At 40.7% G+C, this 14,744-nt stretch overlaps 1 protein-coding gene across 1 annotated transcript; it reads left to right on the top strand.

The window, feature by feature from the left end:
- Positions 1-381: 381 nt before the first annotated feature.
- Positions 382-8,302, top strand: LOC121571766 (protein S100-A14-like). Its single transcript, XM_041883440.2, has 4 exons — positions 382-490; positions 1,230-1,425; positions 3,431-3,562; positions 7,723-8,302. Exons 2-4 carry the CDS (start codon positions 1,414-1,416, stop codon positions 7,879-7,881), a joined length of 303 nt encoding a protein of 100 aa, XP_041739374.1. The 5' UTR covers positions 382-490; positions 1,230-1,413; the 3' UTR covers positions 7,882-8,302.
- The last annotated feature ends 6,442 nt before the right edge of the window (positions 8,303-14,744 follow it).

Raw genomic sequence — 14,744 nt, forward strand, 5'->3', positions numbered from 1 at the left:
TGAGGTATGTTCCGCCTCCTCATTAATTCACATAGAAGTAGCCCATTTCAGTGTTGCGGACAATTTATGTTTGAGGCTTTACTGAGTCGGACAAACTTCTCTCTTCGAGGAGAGCCCAAGCACTTCCCTAGTGTTTCCGCAGATCAAGTTTTTTGAAGGTTGTACTAATTATAATGAGCTAACGCTAAGCTATTTGCCAGCTATGTATGGCGCCATGTTTGTTGACATTATACAATGCATTCTGGGTGTCACGTAAACGTCTGTCAGACCAAAGATGTTATACTGAGGTGAAGGAATGGTTCTCTAATCTTTCGAGTACACTTCCGGAAGTGAATGATCCTAGATGACCCACCCCCTTCAACATGCATACTGCAAACAGACCAAACTCATCTTGTCTCCTGTTGTTATCTTTGGTTGAAGCGAAAAAACAAGCATTGCGGCACGTACAAACTATCCATCGTCGGATTACTAGAAAGTGTTTTGATCATTGGTGAGCTCACCCGTGATGTGATAAATTATAAATAGTACTTGCTATTAGCTAATTCATATTGTGGTTTCTGTCAGCCGAGAGTTCTCTAAATATGACCTATTGTGTTACTTCAATCTTTCCTCAGTTAGTGCTAGGACTAATGTAGCCTACATTTCCTGATTTGGATAATTATGTATGCTGTCGCTACTTCTGTGAATGTCTGAACATTGCATCCAAAAATAAACTGGTCACATTCAGGACATAACTTTGTAAGGACTGTGTTTGTGCGAAATGTTTCTATGAAAAAAAACTGTGGCTATCTCAAATGCTGACTGTTGGGTCAATCGAAACTGGACGTTCTATATAAGCGTTCTAATCAAACCGGTTTTATCGTACGCTGCGGGGACCAATGTAGAATGATCACACGCGTTTGTTGGTATGTGTGAAAAGGTTAAATGCACAATTGTGTAAGCTACTCTGCAGTGCTAGCTGTGCCACTAGAGATCCTGGTTCGAATCCAGGCTCTGTCATTGCCGGCCGTGACCGGGAGACCCATGGGGCGGCGCACAATTGGCCCAGCGTCGTCCAGGGTAGGGGAGGGAATGGCCGACAAGGATGAAAAAATAATAATGTAAGTCGCTCTGGATATGAGCGTCTGCTAAATGACTAAAATAAAATAAAAATGTAGACTGTCTGCCTTGTGAAGTTTACAGTCCCAATGCATCGGGTTACACTGAGTGCACTTTACTTTTTCCCATAGCTTTCTCTGACTGACACTGAAGGTGGAATCCAGATGCATTTTTTCTTTTTCTTGAGTGGGAGTATTTAGGAATCTTGCCAAAATGTGACAGAAGCAATTGAACGCTGAGCGAGAAAAGTAGCAATTACTGAACGTCGCAGAGAGAAAACTTTACTTTGAAAAAGGACAGCACAAAACGATCCAAATGGCAGAACAGGTAGGCCTACTATACAATTTTAATATCAGCACTTGTCAAAATGTTGCACCTGAAGAGATGGTGGCTTTACTCGTCCTAGAAGCAACGAAAGGAGTTGTTGCATTCTTTTGGGGACAACTTTCCCCCCAGTTGTACGCATCGTTCTGATTATGGTTGGAAGTTGCACAGATGTAGTTTACCGAAAATTCCATTGACATATTAAGCTATCCAATTTATATCAGGACACAGTCCAAGAGATCGTATTAAGTCCTATAGGTGTTTGCATATAGCCTACTTTCCATGCACTCTTGCCACCTTAATGCGAGTTTACCACTAATCATTTCAATGCACTGATCAGTGTGCATGCTGGAACAGCATCAAAGAATGTGGACAATGACAAATTAATCTAGGCCATATGCTGATGAGGGAGCAAGGAGCTATTCTCAATTGTGTCTATAGACAGAGACCATGTGTGGAAATGGAAAGCACGGGGAGGCAATCAGTCCCTTCTCATTCCGTCCCCATGGTCTATGCCACAGAGACCATCTTTGGAGATAGGCACTTAGTGAGGGATGACAGCTTGACGAACGGACGGACTGACACACCGGCCCAGTTTTTCCTCGAGGCCCCCATACTGGCCCATTTCCCCCCTTGATGCCCCCATTATTAGCCAGATAGTGATAATTTTGTGTGAAAAACCTATGTTAGAAAGGCCCAATTGGCAAAAAATTGCCCAAAATGCCAGATGGCCACTCCGCCCCTGGCACACCCTGAAGATAAACAGTGACAGGGTGAGCTGCAGGTAGTTCAAGTCCTTCTCCGTGTAGCCAAGTGGACCCAAGTTGTCTGACTTCGCCTTCCTATACCAGTAGGCCACTCAGTCTCTCGTTACTTAAGCTTACTCCTCCCCGCCCCACCCACAGATGCTCACATTTCAATAGCATATTAAAATAGCTATTTGAATAGGGGTGAGTGACATAGCAAAGTTCCTTAACAGTTAATAAATGTTGGTGATTTAGGATATAAATAAAAAGTAGTATGAAAAACCTATCAGCTACAATAGATTGGGTGTTTGGTTATTGGTTTAAAGAGAGTATGGAATGATGTCCTTCACAATGACCAACATAACAAGTCTGTGTGACACAGTTTCATATGCCACTGCAAAACATAAGGTCTACTTTTCAAACAGGTGATTTGCAACCTAGAAGTATAACTGATCTTATTGGAGTATCTGTATTTTTCACTCAGCATATTATTTCTCACAATTTTTTCTTTAAAGCTCTGTTATCCTATGTCACCCATGAGCATACTGTTAGTTGTTTTGTGGCTTATTAGGTTTATAGCACTATACTAACTATTCAACATTGACAAAAATGACACATAGTTGGTTAACCACTAAGCTTTCAGTGACACTGATACTGTGAAAGGTGCAATACAAACACAATAATTAACTGAATGGAGCAGTGCGTGATATGTGTGGACAAAAAGCTGCAGTATTGTTCGATGTTGTTGAGATGAAGTCACTCAAGGACAGGGTTAAACATCAGTGGCATCATTGCGTAGGCTTCAAACACGTGGAGGCATGCAAGATATGCACATGAGGATGGGTGTGAGTGTCTGAAAAGTTGGGGGTATTTGGGACTGAAGTGAGTGGAGGTCGGTACACTTTGGCACCACAGGAGGTTGGTGGCACCTTAATTGGGGAGGATGGGCTCGTGGTAATGGCTGGAGCAGAATCAGTGGAATGGTATCAAACACATGGTTTCTATGTGTTTTATGCCACTCCGTTGGCTCCGTTCCAGCCATTATTATGAGCCGTCCTCCCCTCAGCCGTCTCCACTGTTTGGCACACACCTCAGGAGTCTGTCTCAAGAATGTTAACTTTCTTTCTTTCTTTTTTAATGATCTATTATAATAATAAACTTCACATAATAAACTTCAAAGGACTGTCAGATGACTCTTTTCCTATTGTTATATTATTTGATTCCCTCACCCTAATACATTTATTTATCCTCCTCTGGCGCAGCACTCAGACCTGGAAAAGGCCATCAACACTTTGGTCACAAAGTTCCATGCCGCTGCGGCCAATAAAGGTCCAACGCTCCAAACCAAAGAGTTGAAAGGCCTCCTCACCTCCCAGCTGCCCAACTTAGTCAAGGTATGTAAGCTGCAACGGTCGGCTACATTGGCCTCGCCCTCCCCGGCCACACCTGCCATTGATTCTACCAGTAGGGCGTGAATATGACTCTTACTACCTCCCCCACTCAACCACACACATACAGTACACACCACCTCCTATAACTCCGAAACAAACACTCAGAAAAAGCCTGTAGGCGTCGGTTGCCGGGTTGGATGCAAATCCAACATTTGCTGTAATCTACTGTGCACTCAGTCACCAATTGAGTTTTAAACATGTTAGCACATATCATGAGCACCTACGCTGGATTGTAAGCTATCTGGGTGTCCATGATTTAAAGGCCCAATGCAGCCATATTTTCTCTCAATATCAAATCATTTCTGGGTAACAATTAAGCACTTTACTGTTTGTTTTTTCTTGAATTAAAATAGTCAAAAATAAACAAAAATAGCTTTTTAGCAAAGGACAATTTCTCAAGCAAGAATTTTGCTAGGACTGTCTGAGTGAGGGGCCTAATTGGACGACCCTAATGAGAGGGATATATAACCTGAAAACTAGATGTTATTGGCAGAGAGGTTTAAAATCCTTTGTTATTGGTCTATTAACTTATACCGCCCGGTCGCCAGGCAGGCCAAACTCCATCCCACCAAAACAGGCTGAAATTTCAGGAAGTCTTTTCAAACAGCTCTTACACTAAAACGGCATTATCATAATTTTTACAATTTCACAGTATTATTCCAACCTCATAATGTGGAAATGTACACTGACTGTACAGAACATGAACACCTGCTCTTTCCATGACATAGACTGACCAGGTGAGTCCAGGTGAAGCTATGATCCCTTATTGATATAACGTGTTAAATCCACTTCAATCAGTGTAGATGAAGGGGAGGTATTTTGGTATTTTATTAGGATCCCCATTAGCTGTTGCAAAAGCAGCAGCTACTCATCCTGGTGTCCAAACAAAACATGAAACATGACATAATACAGAACATTAATAGACAAGAACAGCTCAAGGACAGAACTACATACAGAGACAGGTTAAATAAGGATTTTTAAGCCTTGAGACAATTGAGACATTGATTGTGTATGTGTGCCATTCAGATTGTGAATGGGCAAGACAAAAGATTGAAGTGCCTTTGAGCGGGGTATGGTAGTACGTTCCAGGTGCACCAGTTTGTTTCAAGAACTGCAACGCTGCTGGATTTTTCACACTCAGCAGTTTCCCGTATGTATCAAGAATGGTCCACCACCCAAAGGAATCCAGCCAACTTGACACAGTTGTGGGAAGCATTGGAGCCAACATGGGCCAGCATCACTGTGGAACGCTTTCGACACCTTATAGAGTCCATGCCCCGACGAATTGTGCAACTCAATATTAGGCTAGTGTTCTTAGTGTGTAAAACACAAGAAAATCACATTTTTGACTGCACTAGCCCTTTAAAGTTAAACGTGTTGCTAGGAACTGAATCTGACACATGCTTTATTTGACATTAAAAAGGCCAAAGTATCTTCATGTTGGAACTGGCTGCTTAGTTGTCTGAGGCCTAAGGCGGTTTTCCAGGACGAGTCTGAATCTACCAGAGGGTGACAAAGATAGCTATGCTTCTGAAAAACAGGAAAAGGTCAGTTTAAATATATGAACAAGTGATGAAGGTTTAAGGTTGTTCTCTCATCTGGAGGGTGATATTACGATCTGACAGAGAAGTAAATAACAGTTTTCCTTATGAACAGAGCAGAACAACTGTAGGCCTAATCTGAATATGACTCCTTGCACCAAGTCGACTTCATCCACCACTCGACAACCAAGTAGAGTATTTCTGCTACACAATAGTTAGCCACAACAGCTAGGACATACAGTCAGGTCGAGTGGCCAAAGAGCTCTATTTTCATGTCATCGAACAAATGTAAACACCTGGAGTTTGTTAAAACGGTATTGGCACTTGGATTGGAACCGGTGCTATGGTCAGATGACATGGAAATAGAGCTCTTTGGACACGCACACCAGTGGTGTGTTTGGCGTCAAAAGGATGCATAAGCAGAAAATAACCCCATACCTACTGTAAAATATGGTAGTGGATCTTTGATGTATGGGTCAATTTTGCATCCACTGGTCCTGGGGCCCTTGTTAAGGTCAACGGCATCATCAACTTTACCCAGTACCATGACATTTTAGCCAAAAACCTGGTTGCCTCTGCCAGGAGGCTGAAACTTAGAGACAATAAACCCAAGCACACATCAAAATCCACAAAGAAATGGTTAATTGATCACATTTTATTGTTTGTTTTTTTACCACAAGATCAACATTTTGCAATGGCCATCTTAGTGTCCGGACTTGAACCCCATTGAACACCTGTGGTTTGAAATGAAGTGGGCAGTCCATAAGGGCAGACGCCAGATGTCCTGGATCTGGAAAGATTCTCCAATCTCATTAAACATTTTAGAAAAAGGCTCAGTGCCCTTATCCTCGCAAGGGAAGGTATTAAAAACAGGGGTGCCAATCATTTTGACCCCTATGTTTTTGAGAAGAAAACAATTACTTCTTAAACAAAATCTATTTCTCTGAGCAGCTGTATTAGTATAAAATAATATAATTTTCCTGTTTTTTTTACATATAATATAGCTCAGTATTTGTATTATTTATCTTATTTATTTTTGCTCATCTTTATCAAGGGTGCCAATAATTTTGGACCTGACTGTATTTGTTCATTTGTTGTGAAAGGTAAATTAGGTTAACGGAAGGGGACACAATACACAACTGTTGAAGTGAATAATATGCTTAAATACCAAGTCCATATGTTTTTCATTACGTCCAGTCTTAGACGTATATAAAACCAGAGTCTATTTCAAAGGAACAGGAATGATCACATCATTTAAATGGGATTCCAGCAAACAGCTCTTTATATTGTCTCAGCTGTGGACCAGCGTTCAGGACAGGAAATATTTTCCCAAATTAATTTCCTATTGTTTCCAGCAGACAGGAAGATCCACTGTGTTTGCATCTGCCTGGCTGGCAGCTTTATCAAATTTCAGAATGATCATAGATAAGACTGGCTACCCAGATACTGCTATTGGTTACATCTAGATTACCAAACAAAGAAACGGTTGCTATATGAAAATATCCATACAAATTAAAACGTTCCTAGAAAAATCTATGACCACTAGAGGGTAGCAAAGCCTGAAACATATGACACAGTTAATTTACAAAGTACACACTTGCGCTGAATACCAAATCACTCCCTTCCCCTCGCCCCTCCATTTGAGCGTTCACCCACACTTCCGCCATATGCACAAGTGTCCCAAAGCTAAGGGAGTGAAAATGATGGAGGGTAGGGGCTAATTATACCCTTTGATAGCCACTTCCACTGAGCCAGCAAAGCTGCCGGAATCAGAGCAAAGTGGAATCCCATAAGGCACCGAGTTATTTTGGAGTTATTTTTGAGGCAAAATGTGTAGAATTTAAAACTGCAACATTTTCTCTCAGCCTCATGGCAAAATTTGTAGAATAGCAGCAAATCTGCATTAAAACAGCTAATTGTTTTCTCTTTCCCATGGAAAATTTTGTAGAATTGCAGGAAATTTTCTTTTAAACTGCAAAATTATATTTCAGCCTCATGATAAAATGTGTAGAATAGCATTATAAAACTGCAACATTTTATCTCTGACCCATGGGCCCCCTGGAAGTAGGTACCCCAGCACCCCAAATGCGGTAGTCCAGTTCTAATTGGTAAAATACTGTAGGAATTGCAATTCGTAACATTTCATACGAATTGGATGATGGACATCCACAAATGAATACATACAGTTCCATACGAAACGTAACATATCATACTAGATGGAGGGAGAAAAATTTATGTTTACTATGTTATGTTTACCCCTGAGTCCAGGTTGATACAGCTGCATACAGTACAGTTGAAGAGTGGCCAATATTGGATTATGAAGTCAAACATAATTACTGCGCTGAGGATATCAGTAGTACTGTTGTGAATATAGCCTACCGAGTAATGTAGGCAACAATGTTATACGCTCAAAAGTGTAATAGACTAATTGATAACTTCCTGCTAACACATGTCTATGCATGATTACTTTATTTCTTATAACCTGTCCATTAGTGCTTATTAAGTGTTAAATACCGTGTCCATATAGTGAAGAGTTGTTTTTGTGCTCCCTCCCTCCCCCAGACTGGAGGCTCAGAGCAGGGCCTGGGCGAGGTGATGAGACAGATGGGTGTGTCAGACGGTGAGGAAATCACCTTCAAGCACTTCTGGAGCTTGATCCAGTCGCTGGCTACCACGCAGCATGATCTTCTCAGTACTCGCAGATGGTGTTTGTTGATATGAGGTCCATGCCTTCTGACGGTGGTGTGAGCCAGGGGGAACCAGACAGCCTCATTGTATCCCACCCAGTGTCATTACCCCTTCTCACCGCACTGCTCTCCTCCAACCCTGGACACTCACATAGTCCTCACCCCCTCCACTACAGGCCTTTTATGTACATTCCCCATGCTTGGTAGTGCCAGCAGTGCTCATCTCCTAGCTCTATGCTACTTGGTTTACAGGATTTTTTTTTTACTCCCTCCCTTACAAAAATGTCCTGTGGTGATCCTGTGGTAATTTTACCACACCCAGTCAAGTATTCATGTGGTACTTCTCCTGTGGTAGTGTTGTCCCACTGGGCACTGATATTAGTTCAATGTCTAGTTTTGATTTACATTTGGTTTATTTGTAAACTAACCGTGAATTCAACGTGAAATCAACAACAAATGTCACAATGTCTTTGGATTTAGGTTAAACGTTGGGTGAAAAAAATACAAAATGCCCTTACGTTGATCACTTTTTGCAAATCCAATCAGTTTTCCACGTTCATTCAACGTCATCACATTTATTTTTGGCTTGACATGACGTGGAAACAATGTTGATTTAACCGGTTTTTGCTCATTGGGGTGGTACTCTGGGCTATTCCTGTGGTATCTGACCTGTGGTATCCAGACATTGTGTGGTATTTTGGATCATTTTACTGCAGGAATGTGTTATTGCTGTGGTACAAATCCTGTAGTTGTGTATGGTAATTTTGTTTTTTTATGTGGTTATTCAATTAGTTTTTTGTGTGGTTATTTGGTGTTACTATATGGTATGGTAATTTTTGTGGTAACGGTAAATGATGTGGTAGCTGTATACCACAGGAATTCAGGTTTATGTGGTAATCATGTGGTCCTAGCTGTACCATAGGTTTTTTTTACGGGGACTATATGGTCCTGTGGTACTTTTTGGTTAACAACTTGTCCTGTGGTAACTGAAACAATAAAATAATTGTAAACCAATAAAGCCTATTGACATACTGTATTTAAAAATACAATAAAAAGAAACATGAATGAAATGAATTAATTACAACAACAACAAAGGATTTAACTCATAAATCATATCATTTATTAAAAAGTGTTTTTTTCCCAGCCAAGCAGCTATTTTGGTTGAACGCTTTCTTCTGTCAGCCTCCCTCGAGGTCTTCACTTTCACCCCAGGATGCAGAAGCATTACTTTATCTGAAAAATATATGAACAGAAATCAGAATACAGAATGCAAAAACAGTAATACTGAAAGCTAAAACTTCATACAAATAGCAAACACATTCACACATTCTCAAATTTAAAATCTCAATGTATTCATAAATCACTAAAGATGGTTGTGTGCAAATAAATATACACCCAGACGTTACACACCGCCTGTTCTCTGATGTTTTTCTCTGCCTTCCGGAAATACCTATCATATTTTGTGACTGAATTGAAACATGTAAATGATCTACAAGTCAGAATCTAATATTCGTACATCTGAGCGGCACCTTCAGCATTCAAACACGAAACATAAGGACAGGAAGCATAGAAATAGCGCACATAGAACATATTTACTGCTTATTTGACTTGCTTAGGAGAGATGCACACCCCTACTATCACAAAATGTTGACTTACGTAGGCCTCTCTCTTCTTCTAAGATCCATCCCAATGTGTCTCATGAAACATTTTAGAAAAAGGCTCAGTGCCTTTATCACCACAAGGTGAGGTATTGAATGGTATTGAAAACAGTGGTGCCAATAGTTTTTTACTCCTATCTTTTTGAGAATAAAACAAATTACTTGTTAAACAAAATCGCTTTCTCTGAACAATTGTATTAATATAAATATAAATATATAAATAAAATGTAGCATACAATTTTATAGCTCAGTATTTGTATTATTTATTTTATACAGTCTTTTTTGCTCATCTTTATCAAGGGTGCCAATATTGATGGACCTGACTGTATATTATTAGAAGCTGTTCTTTTTCAATTGGATCTACTTACACTAAGGTCAGGCAATCATGGGCAGCTGAATAGCATGCCTATTCGGGAATCCAGTCTCAGTGAGACCTGATGCAGAGAAAAAAACGTGAATGATCATCAGCCTAGCTAGTACAAACCTAGCTCTTACCAAGCTGGTTAGTAGGAATCAATACACATTGAAGATCAGAGTATCAAAGAGAAAAAATATACATTTTGGACACAAATACAATATGGAATGAATAATCAAGCTTCTCACAACTGCTGTCATGGAGTTTCATCACGTGGGCTAAATGTCATGATCAATGGTTTCAAGTTTGTATCCATCCATTTTTGACGAGCTGAACATAGCGAGAAAAAAAAATACTTATGCATTTCCCGCTGTATAAACACATTGCAAATAGGCTTAAGTTAACTCCCGATAAAGTTGGCTAGCTGATATTCAGAGCTAAAATAGCCAAATTGATTAGTCACAGGAATCAGGACTAATAAAGCCAATGCAACAGCCTGTGTTACAAACGGTGGGCCCACCACATGGATGGGCATTCAAAAAATCCATTGCAGGCCGACATGGTAGGCTACACCTCAGTAAGCACGGACCAACGCAGACTTCTTTTGGAGGTCTTTATTTGGTCCTGTCCGGACTAGCAGTCTTTTTTTGGTGCAGTCCAGACCGGCCTTGCTTTCTACGTCCACAGATGTTGGTTTTTGGTCCGGTCTGGACCATTATTGATTTGGCCCAAACATAGAGGTCTATGTTTGGTTCAGATTTGGTGCGGTCCCGACCAGCCTTGATTTCAATGTCCACGGACATAGATTTTTGGTCCGGCCCGGACCAAATCTCAACCAATCATAGACGTCTATGTTTGGGTCCGATTGTTGTCCAGTCTGGACCAGCCTTGATTAGGCCCAAACATAGACGTCTATGATTGGTTCAGATTTGGTCTGGTCTGGACTGGGCTTGATTTGGTCCAAACATAGATGTCTATGAATGACGTCTTTTCAACTTTCATTCAGAACCGGAAATGAACCTGATTTCAATGTCCGGAATACGTATTTTCACCTTTCATTTGGGAACCTAAATTTAACCTAACTTCAATGTCTGGAAAATACATATTTAAGACGTCTTTTCTATGTCATTTTGTTTACTAGGACTATTCTAGTTTTCCTAGGGGCTGCACTATTTTTGTCTCACCTAGGGCTGCAGAATGGCCATGACCAGCACGGCATACAGCAGTAGAAAAGGCCCAGTGCACTACTTATGTGAGAAAAAAATTATTTCCTGTGCTGCAGACGGCTATATCTATATCGGTCCGCTAATACATATGCTGTATATATATAGTTTTTTTTAATTCTGATTTTTCAGTGGATGCTGCAGCACCCTCAGCACCCCTACTTCCCGCGGCTATGTGAGCTGGCAGCTGAAAATATTTTTTTTCCAGATCACATATAATTACAAAAAATTATTGTCATAATCGTATTCTGAAAATTCTCCATATCCTTTACAATACTCATTTTGTCAGAGTACTTGGCACTCCCTATCTTAAACCACACAGAAGAAGCTGAAAAGCCTTCAACAGGATGTTATCTTTGTTACCATCCTCCATAGAGTTTTCAAACCTGTCTTTGATACTTGCTGATATCCAGTAGCTTTTGGAAAAGAAAATTGGAACTAAAGAACATTTTAATTGTTTGTAATTATTACTACCGAATGTTTTGAAATACCGAATAATAATACACTAGCGCAGTGGTATACAAAGTAGGGGTCAAAGGGGAACTGCAGTGGGGTCGCCGAAATTTGAAGAAAAAAATATATATATACTGTATATATACAGTCGTGGTCAAAAGTTTTGAGAATGACACAAGTATTGGTCTTCACAAAGTTAGCTGCTTCAGTGTTTTTAGATGTTTTTGTCAGATGTTACTATGGTATACTGAAGTATAAGTACAAGCATTCCATAAGTGTCAAAGGCTTTTATTGACAATTACATTAAGTTTATGCAAAGAGTCAATATTTGCAGTGTTGACTCTTCTTTTTCAAGACCTCTGCAATCTGCCCTGGCATGCTGTCAATTAACTTCTGGGCCACATCCTGACTGATGGCAGCCCATTCTTGCATAATCAATGCTTGGAGTTTGTCAGAATTTGTGGGTTTTTGTTTGTCCACCTGCCTCTTGAGGATCGACCACAAGTTCTCAATGGGATTAAGGTCTGGGGAGTTTCCTGGCCATGGACCCAAAATGTCGATGTTTTGTTCCCCGAGCCACTTAGTTATCACTTTTGCCTTATGGCAACGTGCCTCATCATGCTGGAAAAGGCATTGTTCGTCACCAAACTGTTCTTGGATGGTTGGGAGAAGTTGCTCTCGGAGGATGTGTTGGTACCATTCTTTATTCATGGCTGTGTTCTTAGGCTAAATTGTGAGTGAGCCCACTCCCTTGGCTGAGAAGCAACCCCACACATGAATGGTCTCAGGATGCTTTACTGTTGGCATGACACAGGACTGATGGTAGCGCTCACCTTGTCTTCTCCGGACAAGCTTTTTTCCGGATGCCCCAAACAATCGGAAAGGGGATTCATCAGAGAAAATGACTTTACCCCAGTCCTCAGCAGTCCAATCCCTGTACCTTTTGCAGAATATCAGTCTGTCCCTGATGTTTTTCCTGGAGAGAAGTGGCTTCTTTGCTGCCCTTCTTGACACCAGGCCATCCTCCAAAAGTCTTTGCCTCACTGTGAGTGCAGATGTACTCACACCTGCCTGCTGCCATTCCTGAGCAAGCTCTGCACTGGTGGTGCCCCGATCCTGCAGCTGAATCAACTTTAGGAGACGGTCCTGGTGCTTGCTGGACTTTCTTGGGCGCCCTGAAGCCTTCTTCACAACAATTGAACCTCTCTCCTTGAAGTTCTTGATGATCCGATAAATGGTTGATTTAGGTGCAATCTTACAAGCAGCAATATCTTGCCTGTGAAGCCCTTTTTGTGCAAAGCAATGATGAGGGCACGTGTTTCCTTGCAGGTAAACATGGTTAACAGAGGAAGAACAATGATTTCAAGCACCACCCTCCTTTTAAAGCTTCCAGTTTGTTATTCTAACTCAATCAGCATGACAGAGTGATCTCCAGCCTTGTCCTCGTCAACACTCTCACCTGTGTTAACGAGAGAATCACTGACATGATGTCAGCTGGTCCTTTTGTGGCAGGGCTGAAATGCAGTGGAAATGTTTTTTGGGGATTAAGTTCACTTTCATGGCTAAGAGTGACTTTGCAATTAATTGCAATTCATCTGATCACTCTTCATAACATTCTGGAGTATATGCAAATTGCATCATCATAAAAACAGTGGCAGCAGACTTTGTGAAAATTAATATTTGTGTCATTCTCAAAACTTTTGACCACGACTGTACACTGAGTGTACAAAAACATTAAGAACACCATCCTAATATTAAGTTGCACCCCCTCACTTTGCCCTCAGAACAGCCTCAATTCATCGGGGCATGGACTCTACAAGGTGTCAAAAGTGTTCCACTGGGATGCTTCCCATAGTTGTGTCAAGTTGACTGGATATCCTTTGGGTGGTGGACCATTCTTGATACACATGGGAAACTGTTGAGTGTGAAAAACCCAGCAGCGTTGCAGTTCTTGACACAAACCGGTGCGCCTGGCACTTACTACCATACCCCGTTCAAAGGTACTTAAATATTTTGTCTTGCCAATTCACCCTCTGAATGGAACGTCTCAATTGTCTCAAGGCTTAAAAATCCTTCCTTTATTTGTCTCCTCCCCTTAATCTACACTGATTGAAGTGGATTTAACAAGTGACATCAATAAGTGATCATAACTTGAAAAATTTTTTGGAGTACAGATTGTTGTATTGGACAATATACAAACATTTTTGAGAAAGATCATTAGAAGAAAAAAAAGGTTATTGAGTACATTTATTTATTGGTTTCTTTTCATTTTGATAAGAGATGAAAATGTAATGAATTGAAGCTTATTTGTTAATGTAAAAATCGAAATGTACAGATTTTAAGGTTGTGTCATTAGATTTGAGGTGGGGTCGTGAGAAATACTTGAGAAAAAATGGCGCTGAGAAAATCTGGCGGATTTTTTTTTATCCCCGCTGAAAAAGTTTGAATACCACTGTACTAGCGGCACCCACTCAGTCAATAAACACTGCCTTCAGAAAGTATTCACACCCCTTGACTTTTTCCACATTTTGTTGTGTTACAGCCTGAATTTTAAATGAATTAATTTTAGATGTTGTATCACTGGCCTACACACAATACCCCATAACATCAAAGTGGAATTATGTTAATTATTGTAAAGCTGAAATGTATTGAGTCAATAAGTGTTCAACCCTTGTGTTATGGAAAACCTAAATAAGTTCAGGAGTAAACATTTGCTTAACAAGTCACATATTAAGATGCATGGTTTTTGAATGACTGCCTCATCTCTGTACCCCACACATACAATTATCTGTAAGCTCCCTCAGTTGAGCAGTGAATTTCAAACACAGATTCAACCACAAAGACTAGGGAAGTTTTCCAATACCTCGTAAAGAAGGGCACCTAATGGTAGATGGGTAAAAAAAAAGCAGACATTGAATATCTCTTTAAGCATGGTGAAGTTATTAATTACACTTTGGATGATGTATCAATACATCCGGTCACTGCAGAGATACAGGCGTCCTTCCTAACTCAGTTGCCGGAGAGGAAGGAAACCGCTCAGGGATTTCACCATGAGGCCAATGGTGACTTTAAAACGGTGTGATGTCACGAGAGGCTGTGTCCTGGAGGGACGTTACATCCCCCTGAGGTGGCTGCAAACCCAGACAGCTATGGCTCCATCTGCTGGTATGGTCGGGAACTCCACCCCTCTATGGCCAATCTTCCCACG

The sequence above is a fragment of the Coregonus clupeaformis genome, chromosome 8 (genome assembly GCF_020615455.1).
Source record: "Coregonus clupeaformis isolate EN_2021a chromosome 8, ASM2061545v1, whole genome shotgun sequence".
In the NCBI taxonomy this organism is placed as follows: domain Eukaryota; kingdom Metazoa; phylum Chordata; class Actinopteri; order Salmoniformes; family Salmonidae; genus Coregonus; species Coregonus clupeaformis.